At 31.4% G+C, this 26,273-nt stretch overlaps 1 protein-coding gene across 1 annotated transcript in view; it reads right to left on the bottom strand.

Annotated features, from left to right (window-relative positions):
• Nucleotides 1–26,273, bottom strand: part of LOC145255348 (synaptojanin-1-like) — a 229,033-nt gene that overhangs the window by 48,558 nt on the left and 154,202 nt on the right. The window contains exons 9-17 of the mRNA XM_080113945.1: nt 25,823–25,978; nt 22,134–22,290; nt 20,237–20,425; nt 18,238–18,340; nt 14,982–15,122; nt 9,298–9,487; nt 4,525–4,683; nt 1,935–2,088; nt 755–830 (exon numbers count right to left, since the gene is read on the bottom strand). Coding sequence (XP_079970071.1) covers nt 755–830; nt 1,935–2,088; nt 4,525–4,683; nt 9,298–9,487; nt 14,982–15,122; nt 18,238–18,340; nt 20,237–20,425; nt 22,134–22,290; nt 25,823–25,978 — 1,325 coding nt within the window. The remainder of the gene's footprint in view (nt 1–754; nt 831–1,934; nt 2,089–4,524; nt 4,684–9,297; nt 9,488–14,981; nt 15,123–18,237; nt 18,341–20,236; nt 20,426–22,133; nt 22,291–25,822; nt 25,979–26,273) is intronic.

Genomic DNA, 26,273 nt, shown 5'->3' with positions numbered 1-26,273 from the left:
GTTGTTATGAGACAACTGAGGAGATGAAAGAGGCTGTAACTAGGGTTATTGACATACTTACACAAGAGGACTTTCATGGAACCATCCAGAAGTTGTTGGAATGGTACAAGTGCATTGCAGCTGGAGGAGATTACTTTGAAGGGAACTAGAGCTTCATATGTGGACTATCAATAAAATACTATACAAAGAAGTCTGGAGACTTATTGAATGCACATTGTTTCATACAATCAGAGCACATTAGATTATCATCTTATCTTCATGGCTCTGGTTGGTTGGTTGTTTTACGGCATATCAACCTTTTTCAGGTTATTTAATGCCGAATCTAGTTATTTTGAGGAACAATTTTTAATGGAGTATATTTTTTTTTTTTTTTAAAGTCAAGATTCTATTCAACCCATAGTTGGGACCCTAACAGGTACTACCACTCCAGGTCAGAGTGGACCTGGGAGCAATGGCAATTAAAGGGTGGCTCCACACTCCCTAAGGCCCGCAAGGTGGGGCCTCACCATCGGATATAGTTTTAGGTCATATCCAGGACCTCATGGCTCTGGAAACAGAATCCAAAGATTGGTGCTTTAAGTCTATCACTGCTAAACACTGACTGACTACCATTCCAAATATACTCTCTCTCTCTCTCTCTTAAGATGCAATCTTGTTTAACTAATTGAAACCTTTGGTAAATCTGACCACCATTATTATCTAATACGTCAACAAAATAAAAACATAAATGAAAATAAAATAGTGAAGATTTTACCTGTGGTCAGATGTTCTCAGTTCAACACGACTGTACAAGATTTGTTTCACAGGAACAAAATATGGATCATCAACACCTTTAAATAAACCAAAACAAAACCGCCATTTAGAAATGTTGGAAAGGCAAAAGAATTTTCAGCAATATTTTAAATATCAATTTATAAATAATAAGTGTAACATTTTGTAATAAATATTGAATTATTAAAGAAAACATATTCAAATATTAGAATTCATTATTCATCATCATATTTTAATGATTTTTATTTGCTATTTATAATTTAAATAATAAATCATAAAAAACAAAACAATTTACTTGTTATAGAAACTGTCACATAAATCATGGTTAAAAATTGTCATATTTAACTTAGGAGATTTAACAGAAGCTATCTTTTTTTATAATTTTACAACTGTAACAAGACAAAAACTAAATGAATTTATTACAATAAACTAGCAAGGAAACCCAACATTGCCAGAGACAGAATGATGATTAACAAATGTTTTACATTTCCCTATTTTTATTGTCATCGAAATTGGTAAAATCGGCCATTTTTCAATCAAATCGATTGATTGCTTACTTTAGTTGGGGACCCATTGTGGTGCACTGGGAGGAAGCTTCACATGCCTCTTGCACTGACTTAGTCCACAATAAATTGTAGTCAATTTTACTGTAGAGACCCTACTGTTGATTTTATAAAATCATTGCACATAATGGCTTAAATTAAAGTTTTAAATGCTAAAATCATGTCTCATGCTTCAATTATACTCTAAACAGAAATATTCATTTCAAATGAGCCCCTGTCATATCAAAGAACCTGCAGTTGGTTTTATATGCCTGGCCTTACTGCTTGTGTGGTAATAAAACTTCTCAAATGCACTTGTGATGTTAGTCTGTGTAAGATGTTAACTTTGGTCAAAATCGCCTGCTCCTTCTTTCATTGGATTATTCGATTATTGATTATCAATTATTGAAGACATTCTGCTATAAAACATATCTAAAAACACTGCCAGGCACATTGTGCGAAATTTCATAAAAATCAGCCCAGCCATTTTTGAGTCCATAAGGAATGAACACCCACACAGACATGCACACAAAGTTCCTTTTATATAACTATCTCTACTAAGAGATTTATTTTCAATAATAAATCAGTGGTCAATTTAAAAGCATTCCAATGTGATCTTACCAGTTTTGGTAAGAAACTTTCTTTTTCTCCATAACACACGATCAGTCCAAGCAGGGACTCGACATTTCTCACTTGTATCATAATCATCGCTAAAGTTATCATACTTGTATGTTGGAGCAAAATTTGTTTGTCCTTCTTCGAAACCCCGGAATACCTGAAAGCAATTGAAAAAAAAAAAAAAAACTATTGTGTCTTTTATAGTTCATGCAACAACAAGAAAACTTCTTTTATTGATTCAGATGTAAAAAATAAATAAATAAATAAAATACCAAAATTGATTTTTTTTTTAAATAGGATACGAACATGGGAGTCACAGAGTACACAAATAAAATGACAAAGTGAATTAAAGGTCAATCGATGACAGTCAGTGCAAGTGTAAAAGAATTTTAAATCAATCTCTTTTCTTCAACACAAAATAGATTGACCATTGAAATCTGTTTTTTCCTGTGTTATGTTTTTTATTCAAACACAAACCAACAGAAAAAGAAATACAAAAAATATTCATACTGATTTTAAGTGATTATTTCACCCTGCAGAGTGCCATATTCAATATGTCCAGAGGGGTCATAAATTTTCTGATTTCTATAATTTAAAATACGGTAGAACCCCGGATATGGCATTCAAAATTACTAACAAAATACAATACAGTACACACACAATACAAAGTACAAATACAATACAGTATACACATATATATATATATATATATATATTATAAATAAGTAATATGTAAGGCACGGCAAATACTGTAACAAGGGGACAGAAAAACATTGTACTCCACATCATAACCTGAAAAAAATGTATATTAGGGCCACCGTATCCTGGGGTTCTACTGTACAGGATGTTTCAAAAGTTTTGGACACATTTTGACATTGAATATCTTGAGAACTATTAAGGATAAGGATCTGAAATAAGAAATGTTAAAAAATCAAAATCCTTACAAAAGACTTAATGCATTTAACTCTAAAATGGCACCACTTTCATTTTACTTCCATTCATAGCTAAGCAGATATGAGGATTTGAAGTGTGTCCAAGACTTTTGGAACACTCTGTATATTAAACAAAATCTATGTAAAAATTGCAAATTAATTATCTGTTTCCTAACTACTTTCAAGTTATGGCATTCTATGAATTTCAAAATTTGGTAGGAATCATCTTCTACCTATGCAAGTTATTTTAATAAGGGTGGAGGGACATGTTTACTTTTTATATTTGAAAGAAAATGAATTTTACATTGTTGTAATCATACAACAATTACGTGAGAGAAGAAAAAAGGGGCCTGGCTGGATTTTTCCCATCGTTTTTGGTCATTTTCCACAATCAAAGACATGTTTAAATATAATTTGGAAAACATGAAGAGTGTAATTTATTTGAAAATATGTAAATGTGTTGAATTTTTAAGCAAGTATGTAGAGATAGAGTAGAAACTGGTCTCACTTTTTTTTAGAAGTTCCACTTATATATATATATATATACATATAAAAAAAATGGAATATAATGTAGGGTGGGGTACAGTACTAATCATTGAAGTAGAATCAGCTCCAAAACAGATAAAGCCCTGCATATAGAAAATATAATTCATTGTAACAAAAAAAAAAAAAAAAAAGGAAAGGGCCTTTTGGTAAGGAATAATATGTAGTACATTTAATCTTTTTTATCCTGAGCCAATTAAAGAAATCCTTCTAGAGTGAAGCCATTTTTATTTTTGTCCCATTCCATATTGTCCCTTTCTGAGGAGCTGAATTTCCCCACATTAAAAACCAACCTTATGCCTAACTGCTCTCATGAGAAGACAAGTAAATAAGTACTAGATTTAAACTTAATCAAATCATAATTTTTTTCTGAAGTGATTATAGTTATAAAATAAAATTTGTTCTTGAATGAAGATACACAATTGGGTCAGGTCTTTCTTGGTCTGCAAAATAGTCAGCTTTTACAAAAAAAAAAAAAAAAAATGAAAACTTTTGAAAGAAATAAAATTCAATGAGTCAGCACATTATTTCTATTTAAAAAAACACAAATACAGAAAAATCTTTATGTAAGCCCCTCCCCTGTCACAGAATGAAAATGTTATATTCCAAAAGTCACACAAATTGATGACAATTATTTTTTTTAACTAAGAAAATAAAATTTTATCAGGAAGCAAGATATTGTGTTTTAATCTACCATGTTTAATAAGACAACTTAATTCAAACTACTGAGATTTTAAAATCAACTTTGTAATGTCTACAGTATACTATGAAGCACTACAATTTGTAACAAAAATGATTTTTTTTACATAAAAAAAAACATACTAGATCAATTTACATGAGTTTTGGAATATGACTTTCATTCTGTAACAGGTACATACAAAAAAGATTTTTGTATTTTTTTTTTTTTTAATTAGGTTAAACTGTGTTATAATGCAGGGTGATAATTCCAGTTTAATATCCAAATTACCTCTTTGTATCATTTTTTTTTCCATTAAATATCTTATTTTTACCAACCTTGATTTTTAATCAATTTTATTTTGGATCACATTTTTCTATATTATTATAACTCCAACGTTTATTACAATAAAAGGAAAAAGAAACAAAAATAAACTTCTTACATTTCCAGCTTTCATCTGCACATTGAGTTGGTCAGCAGCTTGGAGTGGAGTCCAATTGTAATTTCGAACGTGTTCTTTCACTTCATCTTTAGGAAGGTCAATACGGTAATTGAAATCGCCCACCCAGAATATATAGTCATGTGACCCAACAGTTTTGCCCTGGAAAAAAGTAGATAATATTAAAATAAATCAAAATTAAGATTAAACATATACAATGAAAAAAATTTGTTTATAAATAATTTTACCAAGAATTCCTCATGCGTTTAGATTTGGGTTTCGATTATAGCTAATGGCACTCCAATAATCTATTTTTTAAAAATAATTTATCAAGAATTCTTCATAAGTCTTGGTTTCGGTTTTAGCTGATGGCAGCTTAGTAATCTATGTTTTTTATAAATATTTTTATCAAGAATTCTTCATCAGTTTTGGTTTTGATTATAGCTGAAGGAACTAAAGTTATATATATATACAGTCGTGCGCAAAAATATTCGACCCCTGTCTAAATTTTCTAAATTGTATATTTTTCAACAATAAATGAGGAAAAGTAATTCGAGATTAATAATATATATCAATTTATTTACAAAAAATATAAATATGGATGTTGCAAAAATATTCGACCCCTTTAGTTTAAAGTTTAAATAAAAGCGTCATTAAGTTTATTATTTTAGTCTGACTTTGTATTTATTTCCTATAAATAATATTTATGACTCTACTGAATCTAAAATCAGTTCAAATTGAACTTCAATGCCATATTGAATGATTGAATAATTGTTTCAAGTAAAAATAAATTCTTTTTCAACGTCAACAAATCTGCAACTATGACAAAGAACAAAGAGTACTCTGAAGACATTAAAAAGAAAGTAATCGATGCCTACCAGTCTGGAGAAGGTTATAAAAAAATTTCCAAACGTTTTTCTATACCACGGTCGACTATTATGTCCATTATCAAAAAATGGCAAGTAAAAGGGATTGTATCAAGTCTTCCAAGATCAGGTCGTCCAAGAAAAATTACGACACGTGGGGCTAGGAAAATTGTTAGACAAGTTTCAATAGACTCTAGATCTAACCTAAAGGACGTGCAGAACGATTTGCAGAATGCTGGCTCAGATGTACACTTGCCAACTATTCGTAGGGCATTAAATCGTGCCGGATTGCATGGACGTATTGCCAGAAGGAAGCCCTTATTTTCCAAAGCTCATCAAAAGGCTTGATTAAATTTTGCAAAAAAGTTCCTAGAAATGCCTATTGATTACTGGAATAATATAATTTGGTCAGACGAAACGAAAGTGGAACTATTTGGACGCAACCAGCAGCGCTATGTTTGGCGAAAAGAAAATACTGCTTATAATGTGAAGAATACCATTCCAACCGTTAAGCATGGAGGTGGATCAATCATGGTGTGGGACTTTCAGTATAAATGGAACTGGAAGATTAACCATAATCGATGGAAGAATGGATTCAGTAAAATATCAGTCCATACTGAAAGAAAATCTTGTTCCGTCTGCGAACCAGTTGGGGCATGGAAGGCGGTATACCTTTCAACAGGACAACGATCCTAAACACACTTCAAAGAGCACTAAGTCATGGTTAAAGAATAATAAGGTGAAAGTTCTAGAATGGCCTTCCCAGTCTCCAGATCTAAATCCGATTGAGCACTTATGGCATGATTTAAAAATTGCGGTACATAAAAGAAACCATCTAATTTGATTGAATTAAAACAGTACTGTCAAGAAGAGTGGCTTAAAATTCCAGTGGACAGATGTAGAAGTCTCGTTAGATGTTATAGGAAACGTTTACTTGCAGTAATCAAGGTCAAAGGAGCTTCAACCAAGTATTAATGAAAAGGGGTCGAATACTTTTGCAACATCCATATTTTTATTTTTGTAAATAAATTTATTTATATTAGCAAGCACTAATTACTTTTTATTAATTTTTGTTGAAAACTATACAGTTTATTCGAACTTAGTCGTTAAAGAAGGTTTTAAAGATTATTGAAGTATCCATTCAAAGAAATAAGACAATTTTGGTAGGGGTCAAATACTTTTGCGCACAACTGTATATATATATATATATATATATATATATATATATATATATATATTTCATGTTTGGGATTCGGTTTCGATTCAAGCTGATGAACCTAAGTCATATAGATATATTTTTTATTTTTTTAAATCACAAACTTCATAATATATAAAACTCAATAGACCATTCACTATCATAATATATACAAAATCTGAAAAAATTAAAATATATTTAAGCATACTTTACGACCGGGCATCCCTGGTAGCTTAGATAAATACTTTTGCAGTTTTAACAAAAGAGCTACAATAATATCAGAGCATCTCCATTTGCGCTAAACATCTACAGAATGCCAACATCAATATATTACATATGAATGAGTCCCCTGTGGAATTTCCACTGGTCCCGCTAGTACTTAATATAAAATATAGTTTTCAATAGATTCATTGTATGATTATATCTTGTACCAACTATTCAAATTACATAGTAAATAAAATGGGATTATGAATATCAAGCTGTGATTGTGTTAAATTAGAGAAGAGGATTTTGAAAGCAAGACACATGCATGTCCTTGTGACCACCTGAATGAGAAACCAATAATGAAAACTCCTATGAATTTATGAAACAACTCAAAACCCGTCTGGTGACAATGCATAGAATTAATATCATCATTATACTCGGTTTAATGTCCATTTTAAATGCTAACATATGTTAGATGGTTTGTAGAAATTGACTTCCAAACTAATCTCTGGCCAAGTCTTTAATTATCCCTTTCTCTAAAGCATATCCTTATCATTTCCTTAAAAACTTTCCTTCGTATTCCCCTGTGAACTGATCCTACTACCTCTATTGTTCCATGATTAATACTAACCCAAGAACTCTCATCCATTCTTTCAATGTGGCCATATCATTGAAGTCACCTGTTCTATATACCTATTTCTATACTGTCCAAATTTACTGTCTCTGAGGACATAAAATATAAGCCTGTTTTTAGCTCTCACTGTGACACAATGTTTGTTGAGTGCTGAGGTGGGGGGTGGGGCGCAAAGAATAGATGACAAAAGGAAAGGACTTATCAATAGACAATAGATAGGAACTTGTTCTTAACGCAGACAAAGATAAATAAGAGTAGGGGTTAATTCAGGGTGTGATGAGTGACTGGGTGATCGAATGACCGATAAGCAGAGAACAATGGGCCAATAAGCATTTTAGTGAAGGGTGGGGGGTTTACTGTGAGTCAAGGAGAAAAATAGGAATGACGCTTGACATGGGGATCGGTCAGATGTTTAGTTAGTTGAGGTTTGAACTCCATAGTGGTCAGTTGTATTTTGAATATGGCCACGAGCAGTTGGTCGCTTGGCAGTCCCCAAGTGAGATGGGGAGATGAATTGATGCCAATTGACTGACACAGCCTCAACAGAATGTACATGTCAACCATAGCATGTAGAAACACACACTCAGAGTTCAACCAACATATATGCAGCATCGGCATCTGTGTTGTTTCTGTATTTGTTTTATTTTATTTACTTGTAGACCTGTTTGTCTTCATTGACGGTAGTCAGTGAGAAAATGACGGCTAAAACTAGAAAATGAAGGAGAAAGCTACAGCACACAATGTTTGGGGTCGGCAACTTGTTGGTGGGGGTCATTTGATATCACATCGCATCATACATCCATCGTAGCATTCTCATATGATTTCTCTCCATGCAATGCATATCCTCAACCCCCACTGGCCAGGTTTCACATCCATACATCATTATACTGCATACCATGCTATTCAGATATTTAATTAAAAAATTAATTAAGAACATAAATTTCAAGATGAAAAGGTTTGGTTTTGAAATGTTTACAAAAGATATGTTTTCGAATAAGCAGAGTAAATTCAGTTGAGTGGAAGGAGATTTACTCTCCTAGGCTTTACTTTCTCTTTAAAAAGGGGTTAGTTTATTGCCGATCGCCTGAGCTGTCTTTAGCAAAGAATGCTGACGGGATTGTTTAGACATATTTTGTAGGGTAGAGTGCACTTATCCTAGTATACTAGCTTCTCAAAACACTACCTGACCTTGAGTCTAACGTCCTGGCAAGGAGGCAACTAATATAATATCAATATGTTGCCATGTTTATCATTTTGTAAAGTGACAACAAATCAAGTATCAGCAGCAGATGTCTTAGTAACCCTTGTAAATAAAATGACAACTGTTTTGCTGCCTGTCCAGAATTACCCCTATATTAAAATTCAAAAATAAAGAAAAATCAGTATGATGTACGTGCCCATGACGAAACAAAAATATCATAATTCAAAAAAGCACAAAAATTGATCAAGTAGTTTTATTCCAATAAAGAAAATCATTTTTAGACGATTAATGAGAATTTGTAGGCATTACAACATAAATTTAGTAAATACGAATTATTGTTGAGTTATCTCCCTTGTTTTTTTTATGTTTTTTTTTTAAAAGATTTCTTTTAGGCAACCACTCCTCGGATACTCATAAAATTTGATTTTCTTATTTAAAAATAAAACTACTTGATAATTTTATATGAATTTTGAAATTAAATATTTTCGTTTCGTCACAGGTATGTACATCAAAGATTTTTATTTCCATTTTTTAATATAGGGAGAATTTTGGATAAGAAGCGCTGCTTTTTTTTTCAAGTGATTTTCATTATAAAAGTTTTAGATAAGTTGATAAGCAATAAAAACCGAAAAAAGATAAATCACAAATTTCAACTACGAAATGGTTCAAGACTCACCTGGAATGAAATCTTCTTCATAATTTCATTGAAATCATTATTTCGTTCATTCACCTGTGATTGTCCAGCTGCAAAATGGGCGCAGAGGAAGCAAAATGATGTGGCATGGAACAGGAAACGGATAGCTACGGCTCCTTTGTTGCCAGCAGCACCACCTAATCCCGTTTTCACGGAGTCAATGGCAACATCTCTGAAAGAAAAAAGATTAACCAAAATATTATATTATTAATTACTGATTTAATAGGGAGTGAGTTGAGTGTGCAGAGTTCGAATGCTGTCAGAGCTTCCAACGTAATAGACATCCAAAGCATTCCATCCATTCCAACCAAAGCCACCTTTCAGCAACCATTGTAAAAAAAGTAATAAAGAATGCAATACGTCAAATTTAAAGTAGCTGAGCAGCAGCTTGGTTCCCACTAGTTTTGGTGAATAACAAACAGGATCCTCAACAGAAGCATGTCCTCTATCCCTACCATCATCAATGAACCTGAAATAATTTTGTCAGCATCTGACAAGGCAAAACTCTTTGGCAAGAACTTTGCAGCAAATTCTACCCTTTGTGATCAGGGCTGCCTACCTCCCATATTTCCTCCTCTGACTGAAAACACACTATGCGGCATACAAATATCTGTACATGATGTTGTCAAACTCATCAAAAACCTTGATTTCAGTAAAGCAACTGGCCCCGACAGCATTCCAGTCATAGTGCTCAAAAAGCTTCAACCAAAACTAGCTCTCATACTTACAAAGCTGTTTAAATGTTGCCTAAAGGAAAAATGCTTCCCAACATTCTGGAAAACTTCATCAGCTTGCCCTGTACTTAAAAATTCCGGATATTGGTCATCTCCCTCTCAGTACAGACCAATCAATATCCTGTGCATTACGAGTAAGTTGTTGGAATCTGTGATAAACAGAGAAGTGGTCAACCACCTCAGCAAAAATAACCTCCTCAGTGACATGCAATGTAGTTTCCGTTCTGCAAGATCTACAGCTGATGTACTAACTGCTATATCACACAGGATTAGTGAATCTCTTGACAAGGGTTTTGTTTCTAGAGCAATAGCTCTTGACACATCAAAAACTTTTGATAGAGTATGGCATAAAGGTCTACTTCACAAGATCGCCAGGTATGGAATAACTGGAAATGTCCTCTCAATTATTTAATCCTTTCTCTCTAATAGGCTTATAAGTAGTCGTTGATGGGCAGAAATCAGAAACTCATTGTATTAATGCTGGTGTCCCTCAGGGTTCCATTCTGGGCCCAACTCTCTTCCTGATCTTCATCAATAACTTCCCAAATCACATTCTTTGATCATTCGTTGACATTTATGCAGATGACACCACAATTTATGGCAACACTTCAAAGGCCAGTAATGACCAAAATCTTTCTGATTCTCTCTCTTCTTATCTTGAGAATGTGATTCAATGGGGGAAAAAGATGGCTGGTTAATTTTAATGCATCAAAAACCAAGCTTCTCTCCTTTCATCATAATAGCTCTGACTCCCCGTCTCCCATCATGACCCAATTGAAATAAATGACTAGAAGTTCCTTGTCTTGACCTTGACAAGCTTCTGGAACTAATCTTCACTCCTCATCTGAAATGGAACACATACATCAAATCTGTTGCTAAGATCGCTGGAAAAATGATTGGATCACTCTACCATTCCAGAAGGTATCTCATTGCCGATGAAATCCTTTATCTGTATAAGAGCCAGGTACATCCTAAAATGGAGTACTGTTGCCAAATCTGAGCAGTAGCTGCTCAGTGCACTATATCCAACCTTAATACAGTTCAAAACTGGCTTTGAAACCGAGTAGATGATACTCTTTTCTCTTCCCTGCAACCTCTTTCCCACAGAAGAGACGTTGCAAGCCTATCTCTGCTCTATCGTTATTTTTATGGCAAGTGCTTGACTGAACTTCAATTTATGGTCCCCCGTTGCCAAACTTTCACAAAAAAACATTAGACTAGCTATAACCACTATATATGATTTCACCACTCTCTATCTGTGCCTAAATCTAAACGCAAATTTCATGAACAAAGCTTCTTTCCTAGAACTGCCCATCTGTGGAACACTGTTCCACTGGCCTGCTTCCCAGTTGAATACAACATAGTAACCTTTAAATCCAATGTAAACAATTTCTTGTTGATCAGTCCCCATAAATAATCAAATTCTACTCAATTTACACCATTAACAATTACTAAACTACCACCTTACATTCATTAACCCCTATCCTCGAGTGGCCTTTGGTCCTTGATTAGTGGTGACTCCCAAGTATAAAAAAAAAAAAAAAAAAAAAAAAAAAAAATATGCTATGACACTATTTTCACTAAGTTTCTGATAAAAAAAAAAAATGGAAACACTAATACCAACACTTAAATGAAGCAAGCAAAAAAAATTGCTTGCACCATAATTCAGTATTATATATATACTAGGGGGGGTACCCGGCGTTGCCCGGGTGTTTAGAGGTGTGTGTGCTCGGGCGGGGAGTGAGGGGAGGGAGGGGGGGGGTAATTAAAACATAAGAATAAGCGAAGTAAATATTTTTAAATATTAAATTATTAAATATTTTATATAAAAAAATGTTAAAACTTAAAAAAAAAAAAAAATCGAAAAAAGCACAAAAAAAAAAACTAACGTAAGGCAAACGAACGATGTCAAATGTAAAAATCGGAAAAATAAAAAAATAAAACGCGAATGTGATGGAAAAAAAAAACAGAAAAACGGACGTTAAAACTTCTTTAAAAAATCTGAAAAATAAAAACCAAAAAATAAACATAGAACGTGAAAAATGGCTTAAATAACCGTTTTAATATTAAACCTTAAAAAAAAAAAAAAGACATCTCACACAACGATTCAAACCCAAAACCTTTAGATAATGAGGCCGCGCTCTAATGAACTGAGCTAAGACGACGTTGACAAAATTAGGTCGTTTTTTTTAATATTTAAACTAAATCATGTTCCGATGTCATTTGCGCATGCGTAGAAGTGAACTTGTCATGAGAGGACAGTTTTTGCTGACCCCTCCCTGTAGAAAACTGATGATTTTAGGGTGAAGGAATTAATGTTTTTGGCCAATTTTTCGATATTTGTCGGGCGAGAGAGCAAGCTTTAAAATGATACCAATCTCGTGAAAATCTGTGACCAGTGTCAAAAGTTTTTGCGAGACATACAAACACACATACAAACATACATACATTTTCGCTTTTATATATATATAGACTAGTGAGGGGTACCCGGCGTTGTCCGGGTGTTTGGAGGTGTGTGTGGTTTTGGGTAAATCAAAACTCCAGGGGGGGGGGTAAAATAAAAAAAAGTTTTGGTAGGTAAGTATGAGGATCGAACCCAAACCCTTGAGGCAAAGTTGGAAATTGAAGTGCGAAAAACAAAAACGTGCAACGTTAACCATTGCGCCACCGTGACATACTGACAGAAACACGTTTGAATTTATTTAATCACTTAAATTGGCAGGTGCATGTTTTAATGACTTAATGAGGTCAACTTTTGATTGCGGGGTAGCATTTCATTTAGTGCGGGAATGCTTCCCCCCCTCCCAAGACGTTGGGGATAGGGGGAAACATTATAGGAAAAGGCCTAACCTACATGCGACGAGCGAAAACTGTTGAATATTTATCTTCCCGAAGTCGAACAAATTAAATAGACAGGCGAGCTCTGTTGTTAACTCTGAGATATTATGATTTACATGTGATATAAAAAGTTTTTAAAAGTTGTTAGGCGACCGACTGCTTCTCTGAAAAAAGCCTTTCTTGGACATACAGAAAAAGCGAACATACATTTTCACTTTTATATATATAGATAAACATTCCTGAGTTCGACAAGAAGATTAGAGGTTACATTGACTGAAACTTTGAGAAAATGACATTCAAGATGAGAACAGTAGTCCAAAGAATCCGAATAATATGAATGATACAACAATACGTATAAAAAAAATGAAAATAGGAATAAAAAGGGATTTGGGATCCTATTCTCGCGACACCTGGTGAATGTGTATGAAAGCGGATCACATGGAAATAACAAAGCCAAATGGAAAATCAATAAAATTTTATTAACAAATAAATTAAATTTGTTAGAAGAAATGCAGGAGAAAGAAAATAGAATAAAAATATACATAGATGAAAATTCTTATACTGATTGTCTATGTATGCTGAGGAGAGAGTATATCAAAGTAAACAACACAAATCCAAAGAAAACGTCAACTCGTCGAAATGTGGGAGAATTAGTGAGAGAAAGAGAGGCGAAGGGATAAACTCATGATTCCTTTCTTTTTATGTATGTGAGGTTTTTAACTGTCTGTACTTTTAGTTCTATTGTCAATGGCCAAAAAGTATTTTTCATTTACTTCTTTTTATCCATTCTTCCTCTTTCGTGTCCTTTGTTGTCTAACTCTGAAACACAACGGAACTTCTTGCCTCAGTTGTCGTTTCTCAACTCTTTATTTTCCTAACTGCATCCCAACCAGTTTTTTCTTCATTATTATCATTGCCCGAAAATTATTCTTCATTTCTTTTCGTCATCTCTTCTCCTTTATTTCTACTTCATTCATATCATCTGAGAGATACAACAGGATTTACTGGGTGTTTTTATCAGCCTGCCATGTATACATCATTTCTTTTGCCTGCCGACACGTTCCAGCAATCGTCACCTCTAGCCTTTTCAGCCGTCTACTTCACACATGCATGCTGCCTGTTTATTCTCCTCCTCCTCCTTTCCATACAGATTATCTCTCTCCCTTTTATTTTCTAACTTTTTGCATGCATGCTGCATATTGTATCTCCTACATCCTCTATACAGATTCTCTCTCTCTCTTTTCTCTCTTTACATTTTTGTTTTCACTTTCTCCTTTTAAACATCTGTTCATCTTCTTTACAGATTCTATCTCTTTCTTTTTCTCTCTCCTTAAATTTTTTTTTTATTTTACACGTCAACAACGAATCAATACAAAATAAACATGACACATTCTCCACTCGATAAAATTGATTCAACATTTTCCTTAATTTATATATATATTTTTATCTTCTAAATAGATATAATCTGATTTTGGCACTATGTCACAATATATATATCTTTACTTATTATTCCAAATGCAAAAAAAAAAAAAAAAAAAAAGGATGGAATCAATTCATACTCATAAATTTTGTTTGTTCTTTCGTTGTTCTAATTTTTTATATTTTTAATTAAGGCAGATACGTAAACTTTTATTATCTTGCATCTATTAAATTTACCCTATGATATCTGACTCAAAAAACCTTTTTCTCTCTTGAGCGCCAATGATTATATAGTGACCTGATTTTGAGCCACAATCTCCTCAATGAGCATTATGATATACCTCAGAACCTTTTATTCACTCCTTCATCAGAAAGAGGGCAACATGGACATTATATGAAACTTTTTCACTGCCAATTTCGATCGAATGGATGGCTGCATTCTCAATCAGAATCCTTGGACCTTGGAATAAATTTCCAAGTGAAGTAATAAATGCAATAACAATGCAACAATTTAAGGTAAATTTAGACAAGTGCTCGACTACTGTGTTCTCTTTTCTATAAATTTTTACCACCTTTTCTTTGCATGACATTGAAGCACAATTGTTTTATTTTTTGCAAAATTGAATTTACATAAATTATTATATTGATTAGGTGATATTTTAAACTGAAACTTACCTAATGAACGGTGCCAGACTTGGTCGAATAAAAATGTTTAAGCAAACTCCAACAAGTTGGACTGTTGCTAATGGAATGTATTTGTGTGTTCGAGAGATTGTCTTTTGGATTTCACTTTGCCATTCACGGGAATTTTCAGTACTGTGAAGATAAATAATAATAATAATAATAATAATAATAATAATAATAAAACAGAAACACTTGAGTCTATGTATTTCAACAGCAAAACATTTTACATGGATTAATATATTATACATGCATAAAACTAGTATAATTATTATCCATACAAAAAAAAAAAAAAAAAAACTTCATGTTTTTGTTTTAAATAATTTACACATTTAACTGATATAGTTTAACTATTTTAATTTGGTACTCTCAAATAGCTAAAGCATATTTAAATTTCCAAATAATGTTTACAAACCTTTTAAACAAAAGCTTATTTTATTTATAAAACAAGTTTGAGTGCGAAGCAATAAACAATTTTATTAGAATAAAATTTATACCAAATGCTGAACATGGCTGTTACCTGAAATATATTAGTCATACATTTTTTAATTGTCCATCCTTCATCCATTTATCTGTTTCACAATTGTTCTCCTGACCATCTTCTGTTTCCCTTGGTAAAACTTTTAAAAAATCAGCCCAGCTGTTTCAGAGTACATAGGAAACGAACACACACACACACACACACACACACACACACACACACACACACACACACACACACAAATAGCCTTTTATATATCAGTAGAGATTAGTCAATATTAACAAATTAACTCATGTTTTCAATCCATAAAATGTGCCTAAGTAATGGTGATTAAAGTAATTTTTGTGCATTTCGGGTTTTTTTTTATCTTTTTTTTTTTTTTTTACTTTTGATTTGATGGCAATAAATCAATTGTAAGCTGATTTCTAATAACATAACATAGTTACTAATTAACTAATTTCTGGACATTACTAAGAAATTCTATACTAAAACTTTTCTTAGTAATTATTATTATTTAGTAATTTTTGGTCTTCACATGAATGTATGAATTTTAATCTAAATTTAAATAAAAACTGTCCAAAACTTCAATATGCAAAAATGAGATATATGCTACAACAGGTAGATATTAGAGAAAATAGATAAATGGAGAAGGTATGAAAAAAAAATCTGTGGGATATGGAATCCTGGTTATGATAATTCGGAAAAATTTACAGGAATGAGATATTTCAAAGAGTATTACAGATATAAGAAATAAGAGTCTGGGAGATTATATAATTGTAAGAATTATTTAGACAGACATTGTTATGAAAATTTATATTACTTTATTATTATTTATATTACTTTATTATATTTTAACATTTTATATTTAATGTTAAACTATATGAATACAAAGGAAAATGAAAGAGAATAAAGGAAAATTATGAGGGTCATTCCAAAAATAAAGTTTCCTTTTTTTTTTTAACTCAAATATGCTGAAGAGCTACAAAAATATGAATAGTACTATAAAAACGAGTGACCTTCTGTGCTCCAGAATTTATTTTTCTACATATTAACCACGATTTTAGAAAAGGGAGAATATATATTAATTGTTAAAATTAAAGGTCATGTAATATCTTTGAATAGGTTAGCTATGACAGATGCTTTTCAATTAGTTTAAATTTTCTGAAAATAATTATAGTGACTATAAATATTATGGGATTAGATATAAATAGAGTCAACAGACAGTAGTTGGGAGAACATGGTTGTTTAAATTAAATGATTTTGTACAAGTTTTAGGAAGAGGTTTGCATGTTAGAGGTAGTCTATCATTAGGCATCACAAACTAGCTATGTTTATATTTTCTGTGTTTACAAGCTGAAATTAATTCATTTTTCTTATTTCTAAGAGTAGTATTGAACCTAATTACCATTGCTGTCTTGGAATAGCATATTTTATATGACGGCAGTTTTTTCGATATCAATTCAGAACATACAGTATATTTTTGTATTTGAGTTTCTTAATAAAGGTTATTAGAGATGTTTCTTTAAGCCATAATTTTTTCTTTCTCCTTATATGTTCACAGCGGTTTAATTATGCTCTTAATGTCATATTGTGTTATGATACTATTTGCATTTCGTGTAGGAGATAGATTTTTTTATGATTGAAAGCTATTCTTTCAGAATATTCAGAGTTTGCTAACACAATATTATAGAATAATAAGTTTTGTTCAAATGTGAGCTTATAAGCCGAGAACTTGAAAATTCTTTTAGAACAATTGATTTCATAATTGATTGGGGGGGGGGGGTCATTTTTTTATGTACATAAAATAGGGTGAAAGTAACTTTATGATAGGGAGGATTTTACTATCAGGTATGCCAATATGATTTGGTATCCAACATAAAGTTGATTCTTATTTTTGGAGAGGTGTTGGATTCTGTCTAGTCCTTGGGTGAGTACAGAATTGAAGCTTTGTTTTATTTTTTGAAGTACAAATTAAGTGCTACATTGAGAGCAATTATTTCAGTACTTTATATTAAGTTTTTTCATCAATTTTCTAATAGTAGAATGGCAGCCCACCTAATTGCACCCTCATTTTTTTTTTATCCACTTGTGGATGATTTAAGTTTTATGTTAAAAATTTCATAATGATACATAATTTGGTTGGTTTGTGGAGGTATTTGGAGATTTATCATGCTGCTTCTAAAACTGGTTGTGTGGGGAACAGTGAGTCCTTTGAATACTCCTGGATATATAATAATACAGAACAGAGCTTGGCATGACTTGCCAATTGATCAGACCTGGCCTCTTTGACCACCTGTCTAAATCAAAGTGAAGTGTTGCAAGTCAAGTAACCACTTGGATTCTATCTTTAAGTATCACAGGTCACTACCAATGGCAAACAAGTCTTACCCTGCCGCATACATGCAGTCAGCATATTTTAAAGCCCAATCCGGTAGAGTGTAAAATTGGAGGTACAATGTGTATAAACAATTCTGGGGTTTTCAGTTTTGTCCATGTTTTAACCTTGATATTAAAACAATGCATCAGGAGAAATTAAAAATTAAATAAAAAGATTAATTAACTAAAGTTGTTTTATTTAACTAAAGTTGTAGACATTTTATTTTTTTTTTATTGAATTTCATTTCTTGCAGAAAATTGGTAAAATCATATTTTTCTTCTTTTTGTCAACTATAAAATCCAATAAACATTGTGAAAAAAAAACAAAAAAAAAACATTAAAAAGTAAAAAATCAATCAGAATATCAAGTAATTCTCGAAGGGGCTAACTTACCTGGCTCTTACAATGTTGCTAGCATTTAGGTCAACTATTTCTTCAAACCCAATAGCAAAGATATCAGCAGGAACATTGAAATCTGCATCTTTATCAAGGGAATCTGTTTGCATCAAGAAAAAATATAAAAATAAATGGAAATTTAGTTTTAATGCAAACCAATTTAAAATAATGAATTATTAAAGTTTGAATGAGTATTATCATCTTGGTTGTTATTAGCAGAAAATTTCTGCTACTGAAATTTTAGGCCTTCTGTCAACTATTACTTGGCAGCAGTGGCATAGCAACACCAGTACTTGGCAGTAATGTGCTTTTTAAGTTAAGTGTAGATATGATTTTCTGAGTGCATCAAGTTGTTAGATACAGATTCTGAATGAATCACACCTGCTATTAATGAAACGATCACCAAAGTGCCTCCACAGTCATTCTGATTGTAACAGATCCAATGACACTGATAGCAGCAACTGCATAAAGATATGCAAATGATTAAGCCCTCTGTACAAAGTGACGTCACAGCAGAGATAAACTGACACAGGTGTTCAGAGGAGAAATGAACTGTTTAAATATTTAGAAAAAATGCGTTGTTGGAAATACCAGATATAAAGGCTTTTGTTAAAAAAAGAAAGCGAGTTGAGTTCTTTTTTTTCTGCCCTTTGTTTCTTTAACATAACGACTATGTTACACAAGGAGTCATTTATCGAGAGTTGAAATCACTATTCACCCCTCATAACATCATCTTTTGTGTCCAAATCTTCATAATAATCAACAAGCACATTTAGAGCAAACATTGAATTGTAATAAAACCCAAACTGTCAGACATAAAAAAAAAAACAGCTTCAAACTTGGTAGATGAAAAAAAAAGGCTGACAATATCAAGCATAAAACACTTCTTGAATTGTTCCTAAAATATGTTCTATGAATTTCATACTTAGCTCCATTTTTTTTTTTAAATTTATTTTTTATACATTGAGTTCTCTTCTGAATTTTGATTGTGTAAATCTAATGTTATAATAGTGCTATTATAACATTTATTATAACCATATCTGCTTGTTAACAACCTGCAAACAAAGAAGATCTGTCTTACGGGGTGACGAACTCTAGAAAAGTCTCATCATTCTTGCCTTGACAGTATAGAATCAAGTTCACAATCTACTGGAATATGATCTCTACCCTACAGACCTTTTCTCTCAAAAGAAATGTTGCTCGTCTTTTTCTATATCATCTCCATTCTGTCTTGAGAGACAATGAATACCCTTCATAAGAGTAGCTGCACATGTAATTGTGAAGTAAGTGTTGCACAATTCCCAACCACACCGCTCCTGAACTGACACTGCTTGATTCCCTAGTGGCAAGGAGCAGCTCAGGATGACTGAAAACAATGCCAAGATAAGTGGAGAGCACATACAGCACCTGGCATTTCCAAATGTTTACCCATTTAATACTAATCAGGCTCAACATAGCTTAACTTTGGTAATATAATGGGAACTGGTGTGTCAACATGATTATGCTACTCTATCAGTAATACTAAGAAATAGACTGTCCTCAAATATCTGATACTCTCTGTAAAACATACATAGCAAGAACTCATCTAGCTACAACCACTGTAAAGAATTTTCCTTTCTTCTTCTGTGCATTTTAAGCCATATGGAACTTCCACAAATAGAGTTCCTTTCTAAAATCTTATCTGTGGAACACAATATCTTACATCTGCTTCCCACTGACTACAACATGGTAGCCTTCAAGTAAAATGTCAACAAATACTTATTGAGCCATCTTCTTAAGTAATCAAATTTTGCCAATCTCACCCATTGTTTTAAATCCTCTCATAGTATTATTGATTATCCAAATGATAATCGCATTAACCATTACTCTCGAGGGCCCATTGGCCTTGGTAAATTGTGACTTGTTTCATTGGTGTATATATATATATATATATATATATATATATATATACACACACACATATATATAAAATATCAGTGTTAAATTTTCAACTCACTCGGAAATAGCTCCTGGCAACATTTATGGGCGTCAAGTAACCAGTCTGAGAGTTTTTCTTTCTTGAATGCAAGACTCCGGAAATGGGTGCCTCCATTGACGTTCCACGTCCCAGCGCAGATACGGATATTACCAAGTTCAGTATATTCTCTGTGTCTTGTGACCATTTCCCGTAAGATGCCTTCTGGGGCTAAAAAAAAAAAAAAAAAAAAAAAAAATTAAACAAGGTATAAAGTAAAAAAAATCTGATTAAAAAAATATAATGAAAATATTAAGTATTAGATCAAGAGAAGAGTCTATATGGAAGTGAAACTTGGCCAGTGAGGGTTGGAGAGATGCGTTGCATGGCAAGGAATGATATGAGAATGAGAATGACATGATGAATGCATGTAAACATGCACTTGGCAGCATGTTTAATGGGCTGCATAATTGTAATACATGCGAATCACAGACTTTTTGTGAGGGAAAAATATTTAACCAAGAAAAGAGAAATCACTCAAAATATAGGAAATATCTCTGATTTGGGGTTTGATCATCCAGAATTTGATTTGTTGATTTGAGAAAATAATGTTCCTTCAGATACTAGATTTCCTAATGTGGCTATTACCCACTTTAGTTTTGCCCAAAAATAATAATCGTCAAGATACAGGACCACCTAGGCATTATGTTTTCTATGTTCATAGATAAGGCTGGTCATTATCTCAAATAAGCTTTCTGAGATGGTCATGGTGAAATCCATATATATTCCAGCAGTGAGGTAGATGGGTTAATTGGACATCTGAATATCTCACAATCAGTTGAGTTTATGCATCTCTCAGAGAGAGATGAGTCCTTGGGCTCTAAACTATTGAACTTGTATTTTGTTTTGGTCAGACTAAAAATTCTCATCATTTGCAAGTCTGCTGTTCAGTAGAAGAAAACTTGTACAATTGTAACCACCATAAAAAATAAACATTAATTGTTTTTGGAGTTGTAATTTTATTTGGAAGGAGAATTTTTCTGGTAGGGCACTGATTGAGATTTCATTGACAATGCAGCCAGTGTTGGAATCGAGCTATGACAAGCGAACAATAATGTGTAATGTGAATCTAGTATTGTTAATCAAGGTGTGGCAGTGATTGGGATAAAGGAGATCAATATGTTAAGAGTTAGTTTAACATCAGTTTTAGGAGTTGCAGTAAGTTTTGGGGCAGTTTAGGACAGTTTGGAGTTAAGGTTTTCCAGTGGGACACAGTGGAACGCAGGTTGTAGATCGGAGCAGATTGAGATAACTTGATATCAACTGACAAACCCGACCTCAGCAGACAATTATGTAGCTTGAAACTGTGGACCTTAGCGTGCAGATAGCCGATGGTGTCACACATGCACCGAAGGTGCAACTGATATTTACAAAATGTGTTATAGTTTGTGTTTTTTGTGTTTTGTTTTATCTTTTATACTTGTGAACCATTGCGCAGCCCTTTGATAACCACAAATGTGAGAGACGACAACATGGCCAGAAGAAAATGAAGGAAAAGAAGACCACAGAAACAATGTTTGAAGTCAACGATTGTCAAGTAAGAGGGAGCACACATGATCTCAGAGAGCTGCTCAGGATTTCTTCTGGGGTTTGTATTTCTAGGTTTTCCTCATAAAATCTAGTTAGAGCTATTGAGTTTGATTATGCACTAACACAATAGGTGAAAAGCATTTGAGTAAAAATAACAACTTGGATTCAATATATTGTTTAATAAGTATTGTGTTTCAGCAGTAAATAACTAAAAAAAAGTTGATATGCCATAAAACAAATGTTAATTGAATAAAAAAGTTTGTACAATGTCTTATTTACATGTTTTTCCATAAAATCGCATTATTCATAGCAAGATGGTGAAGGACTCATGTGCACAGTTAAAACTTACCATGAAGACACCGAGATGTGAGCAAGGCCTTCGCTCGTTCTCTCAGTTCACCAACAAGGGTAGAACCAAGGAGAAATACATCAATGGCCTCTTGTTTATTGCTATCCAAAAAGTTGTTTTGGATTGTACGGGTTGCAGAACGGGCAGCATCAGAATACTGTTAAAGAAAAAAATCTTATTTAAGGAGGAAAGTTTAAAATTAAATAAAAGTTTGATAATGTTTTATTAAAATAGTAAAATTGAAAAAAAAAAAAAAAAACAACTAAAAGATATATATATATATATATATATATATTTTTTTTTTAAGTATTTCTGGTTTTACTTGAAAATTGTTAGAAGTTATCATACAGAAAACAGAAACTAGTTTCTCATTAAATCATTTATCATTTCTAATTGTGTTTCAGTGTAAAAGTGAATTTGTGTTTTTTTTTGTTGATTGTAATAATAATTTGCTTTAATCTTACAATGAAATAAAGATTGATTTAATAAAATATGTTTGTAATTTTTTTTTATATTCCTGTAGTAAAATAAGTGATACCGTTTAAATATAATCATGTTATATTTAATACTTGCTTTCTTCTAACAAACAGAAAACTTAGATATTTAATAACATTGTTGTCATCCATGACAATGTAGCCAACGTTATGCTCCAAAAAATTACCAACCCCTGTTACAGTATATCTTTCTTCATGATCTTTCGGCTTGACAGATTCCAGAATAAGAATTCATCCCGTCTGGTGAAGTATCCAGACAAGTGCTCTTACCTGAGGTAAGATTATTAGAAGGTGTACAATTCCTTGTATGAGCCAGTTTTGTAATTGTGTTGAAGGGTACTTTTTTAAATTTTGAAAATTTATTAACTCTTATCCTGTCTTAAATTCAAGATATGAAATATAAGGGTTTGGTATGTTCTGGCATAGCTGATTCAGGATCGCTGACTCAGCTTGGTCGATCCAGATTTAGTGTCGGGACTATTCAGCGTCAAATTAGCGCTTTGTCGTTATAGTCAAAGTAATTTTAATATTTTTAAAATTAATTCAGTAAACAAGATATTTTTTTCTTTGAATAAAATTGAAATAAAAATTATTAATAGAAAAAAATTAATTTGGTTTCAAAAAAAAAAATAAAAAACTTAAAAATAACCATGTTTATTTAAAGCACAACACAAAAACAAACACTCAATCATCAATAATGATATTTAATTTTCATATTGTTTAATAAAAAAAAATTTTCATATTGTTTTCTTAATAAAAAAAATTTTCATATTGTTTTCTTAATAAAAAAATTTTCATATTATTTTCTTAAAATTTTCATATCATTTTCTTAAAAATAATTTTCATATTGTTTTCTTGATAAAAATAATTTTCATATTGTTTTCTTGATAAAAATAATTTTCATATTGTTTTCTTGATAAAAATAATTTTCATATTGTTTTCTTGATAAAAATAATTTTCATATTGTTTTCTTGATAAAAATAATTTTCATATTGTTTTCTTGATAAAAATAATTTTCATATTGTTTTCTTGATAAAAAAATTTTCATATTGTTTTCTTAATAAAAAAAATTTTCATATTGTTTCCTTAATAAAAAAAAATTTCATATCATTTTCTTAAAAATAATTTTCATATTGTTTTCTTAATAAAAAAAATTTTCATATTGTTTTCTTAATAAAAAAATTTTTCATATTGTTTTCTTAATAAAAAAAAATTTTCATATCATTTTCTTAAAAATAATTTTCATATTGTTTTCTTAATAAAAAAAATTTTCATATTGTTTTCTTAATAAAAAAAATTTTCATATTGTTTTCTTAATAAAAAAAATTTTCATATTGTTTTCTTGATAAAAAAAATTTTCATATTGTTTTCTTAATAAAAAAAAATTTCATATTGTTTTCTTAATAAAAAAAAATTTCATATTGTTTTCTTGATAAAAAAATTTTCATATTGTTTTTTTGATAAAAAAAAATTTCATATTGTTTTCTTAATAAAAAAAATTTCATATTGTTTTCTTAATAAAAAAAGTTTCATATTGTTTTCTTAATAAAAAAAAATTTTCATATTGTTTTCTTAATAAAAAAAAATTTCATATTGTTTTCTTAATAAAAAAAAGTTTCATATTGTTTTCTTAATAAAAATTTTCATATTGTTTTCTTAATAATAAAAATTTTCATATTGTTTTCTTGATAAAAAAAATTTTCATATTGTTTTCTTGATAAAAAAATTTTCATATTGTTTTCTTGATAAAAAAATTTTCATATTGTTTTCTTGATAAAAAAATTTCATATTGTTTTCTTAATAAAAAAAATTTTCATATTGTTTTCTTAATAAAAAAAAAAAACAACTTTAAATTATTTTGAAGTTTTTAATCCTTAAAAAATTAACTCTAAAATAATTAACCAAAAAGAGTTTTACGAAAACATGACTTTTATTTAAAAAATACTGAGAGTGATATATTTTTATATTGTTTCTCTTCATTTTAAAAAAAATGTTATAAAATCTTTATAAAAATGTGACTGGCGTGATCGATGCCAAATCGTCTCATTCCTGAAATATAAACATGATAGACTTTTTTTCATAGCTCTGTCAATAAGATGTCAGCCAACTCTTTTTGATATAAACTCTTCGTTACTGAACTACTAGTAGACAATAAATGCATCTCTTGTACAAACACAAGAGAAGCCCATGTTCAACCGTTTTCATTCCGTACAAATTGAAAACTCAGCTTTTTGAATCCATTTAATGACTGACAGCCTGTCTATGTGTATTGACTGAATTCCAAAATCCATGATCCACCATATATGTAGAAAACAAATAGATTAAAAAAAAAAAAAAAGAAGCAAAATTCAGTACTTTTGGCTGACAAGTTTTAGCCAAATCTCAGACACAGGGTAACGAGGTAAATGAAACTTGTATGTCATCAAAATCCTCAGCAGTGAATTCTGATCTTTTCTACTAGTGAGGGGACGATTCCAATATTTTTTTTTCCAATTTTAATACAATTACAGATTCCGTACTAAATTTCCGATTCTGATACAATTACTGATTCCGTTTCTTTATAAATCTCTAAATATTTAACTATAGAGTTGTTATTTCCTCCCAATTATCGTGAAAACACGTCGAATGTACAGCTATTTCCTCAAGTGTAAAAATACATATGTGAGGGATAATCTATAGATTATAGTGTTACTGGTAGTTGAAAATCAATAAATATTTATTATTTTACCATTACTATCAGCAGTGGAAGGTTTTGTTTTAAACAAAAGCAAATAAAAAAAACAATTGGATTGTGTTTAGCATCAGAAGATAGGCATACATTTTTTTTGGTTCTGATACTGATTCCGATACTCCCAAAAGTACCGATTCCTGATTCCGATTTATCATCCCAACACTATTTTCTACTAATTCTATCATAACGATCTTCAACCTTCCAATCTACAACACTTCTGAAATATATCAGTTTTATATAACTGTGGCCTTCATCATAGAAAGATTAGTATTGGCCAATGATGATGATTCCTTTTCAAAATAATGCTTCGATTTTCAGAAACAACTTTTTAAAGAGTTCCACCTCTGCCAACAAACCATCCTCTCCAAACTATCACTTATTATTTATAGCATGAAAAAGAGAATGTTCACTTGGTGGTCTAGTTCTCTTCTCCAAAATCCAAATAAGACAAAGACCATTTTTACCTTTGACCTGCCACCACCCATGGCTCCAGTGCCAGCATAAATTCGGCTAACATGATCACCATTTTCGGTCCAGATTTGTTTGTAAACTTCTTCAAAACGTGAAGTCATCTGAGGTTTGCCAGCAAAACCCAAAGATTCCATTTGTTTTTCAAGCATCTAAAGAGAAAGGGGAAAAAATAAATAATATTGATTTTTACTAAATTAATACCTGTATAGCCTTACATATATAGCTAAGAAAAGTATACAAGTACATGTATGTATGTATAACCGACAAATATGCAAGTATGTTACGGGGGGGGGGGCAGAATTAAATCAACACTAGAATGTACAAAAATAAACAGACAACAATATATAAGTGAAAATATCTAGAAGGTAAAAGAAATGTTTTTTTAAAAACAATCAGTGGCAGATATGTTAAACATTATTATTATTTTTTTTTTTTTTACAAGGG

The sequence above is a fragment of the Euprymna scolopes genome, chromosome 3 (genome assembly GCF_053919585.1).
Source record: "Euprymna scolopes isolate OS-2025 chromosome 3, ASM5391958v1, whole genome shotgun sequence".
In the NCBI taxonomy this organism is placed as follows: Eukaryota; Metazoa; Mollusca; class Cephalopoda; order Sepiida; family Sepiolidae; genus Euprymna; species Euprymna scolopes.
Note: the sequence above shows the minus strand (reverse complement) of the source record. Positions and strands in the feature narration are given on the sequence as shown.